Source organism: Equus quagga, chromosome 2 (assembly GCF_021613505.1).
Source record: "Equus quagga isolate Etosha38 chromosome 2, UCLA_HA_Equagga_1.0, whole genome shotgun sequence".
NCBI lineage: Eukaryota > Metazoa > Chordata > Mammalia > Perissodactyla > Equidae > Equus > Equus quagga.
In genome coordinates, this window is record NC_060268.1 from 30,378,587 (window position 1) to 30,380,175 (window position 1,589).

The 1,589-nt window shown below is 38.3% G+C and overlaps 1 protein-coding gene across 1 annotated transcript; it reads left to right on the plus strand.

Moving 5' to 3' along the window:
- The first annotated feature begins 300 nt into the window (after positions 1–300).
- LOC124236182 (olfactory receptor 4F15-like) lies at positions 301–1,239 on the plus strand. The gene has a single exon (XM_046654981.1). It carries the CDS (start codon positions 301–303, stop codon positions 1,237–1,239), a length of 939 nt encoding a protein of 312 aa, XP_046510937.1.
- Positions 1,240–1,589: the final 350 nt, after the last annotated feature.

The window sequence follows — 1,589 nt, forward strand, 5'->3', positions numbered from 1 at the left end:
AATTATTTAGTGTCTAGCTTGACAACTATACTACAAACTACATAAAGACAGGGTGTGTGTTTCATTCCAGAATGTGGAACAGTGCCAAGTACACAGAAGGTCTTCGCGGCAGCTGCTCAACGAACATTTCTTAAATAAATGAACTATTGTATGACATTTTCAAGGGATTTTTGTGACCGAGGGTGAAGATTTTTCTTTAATATCAGAATTTGAAAACTGATGATGTCTGCTTCTCTCAATAGCTGTGTTGTATTACCTTATAGTTATTTTGATTTGTTCCTTTCAGGTAACACAAAGTCAATGAATAAAACAAATTACTCTCCCGTGACTGAATTTGTGTTCCTGGGACTTTCTACTTCTAGATCAGTGCAGCATCTCCTCCTTGCCTTCTCTACGGCGTTTTATGTCACAATTGTTCTGGGAAATCTCTTTATTGTGTTTATGGTGATCTTTGACCCTCATTTACATTCCCCCATGTATTTCCTTTTAGCCAACCTCTCGTTTATTGATTTGAGTTTTTCTACACTAACAGTTCCTAAGATGATTTGTGACATGTACTCTGGGCACAAAACCATATCCTTCCAGGGGTGTGTTATCCAGATATTTGTCCTTCATGTCTTGGGTGGCTCTGAGATGGTGCTGCTCGTTGCTATGGCCCTGGATCGATATGTGGCCATATGTAAGCCCCTCCACTACCTGACTGTCATGAGCCCACGGATGTGCATTTTACTTCTTTCTGGAGCCTGGGCTATTGGCCTCATTCACTCTGTGGCCCAGTTAGCTTCTGTTGTCCATTTGTCTTTTTGTGGTCCTAATGAGATAGATAGCTTTTACTGTGACCTTCCTTGGTTTATCAAACTTGCCTGCACAGACACTCACAGAATGGAATTCATGGTTACTGCCAATAGCGGATTCATTTCCACGGGCACCTTCTTCTTATTGATTGTCTCCTATATCTTTATGCTGGTCACTGTATGGAATCACTCTTCAGGGGGTTTATCCAAGGCCCTTTCTACTCTGTCAGCTCATATCACTGTGGTGGTGTTGTTCTTTGGACCATGCATCTTCGTTTACGTGTGGCCATTTCCCACAGTGCCAGTGGATAAATTTCTTGCCATTTTGGACTTTATGATTACACCCATCCTGAATCCTGCCATCTACACACTGAGGAACAAGGACATGAAGATGGCAATGAGGAGACTGAGTATTCAACTCCTGAGTTTGAGGAAGATCTCCTAAATAACTCACAAGACCATAAATTACTTTGTGCATTTCAACCAACTTCAAGAAACACTAATGCTTAAATAATTATACAGAATTTTGGACTGTTGTTTCTGAAGTAACCATCTTATAATATTCAGAATATATAATTTATTACGACATTATATTAAATTATTAACTTAATTCTCTAACAAATTTGTTTGGCAACTGAACTAAAGTTCCAGGAAATATTTATGGGAAGTTGAAGAAAAGCATAGATTACAGACTTAGAATTGCTGAAAACGTGGTCTCAGACACCAGACTGTCTATATTCAATTAATCAATTGAATTCAATTAATTGAATTTATTAAATATATTAAGGCTATATA

What these genes read in the sequence shown, in the direction of transcription:
- LOC124236182 (XM_046654981.1), top strand. Translation starts at nt 301, where the DNA reads ATGAATAAAACAAATTACTCTCCCGTGACTGAATTTGTGTTCCTGGGA.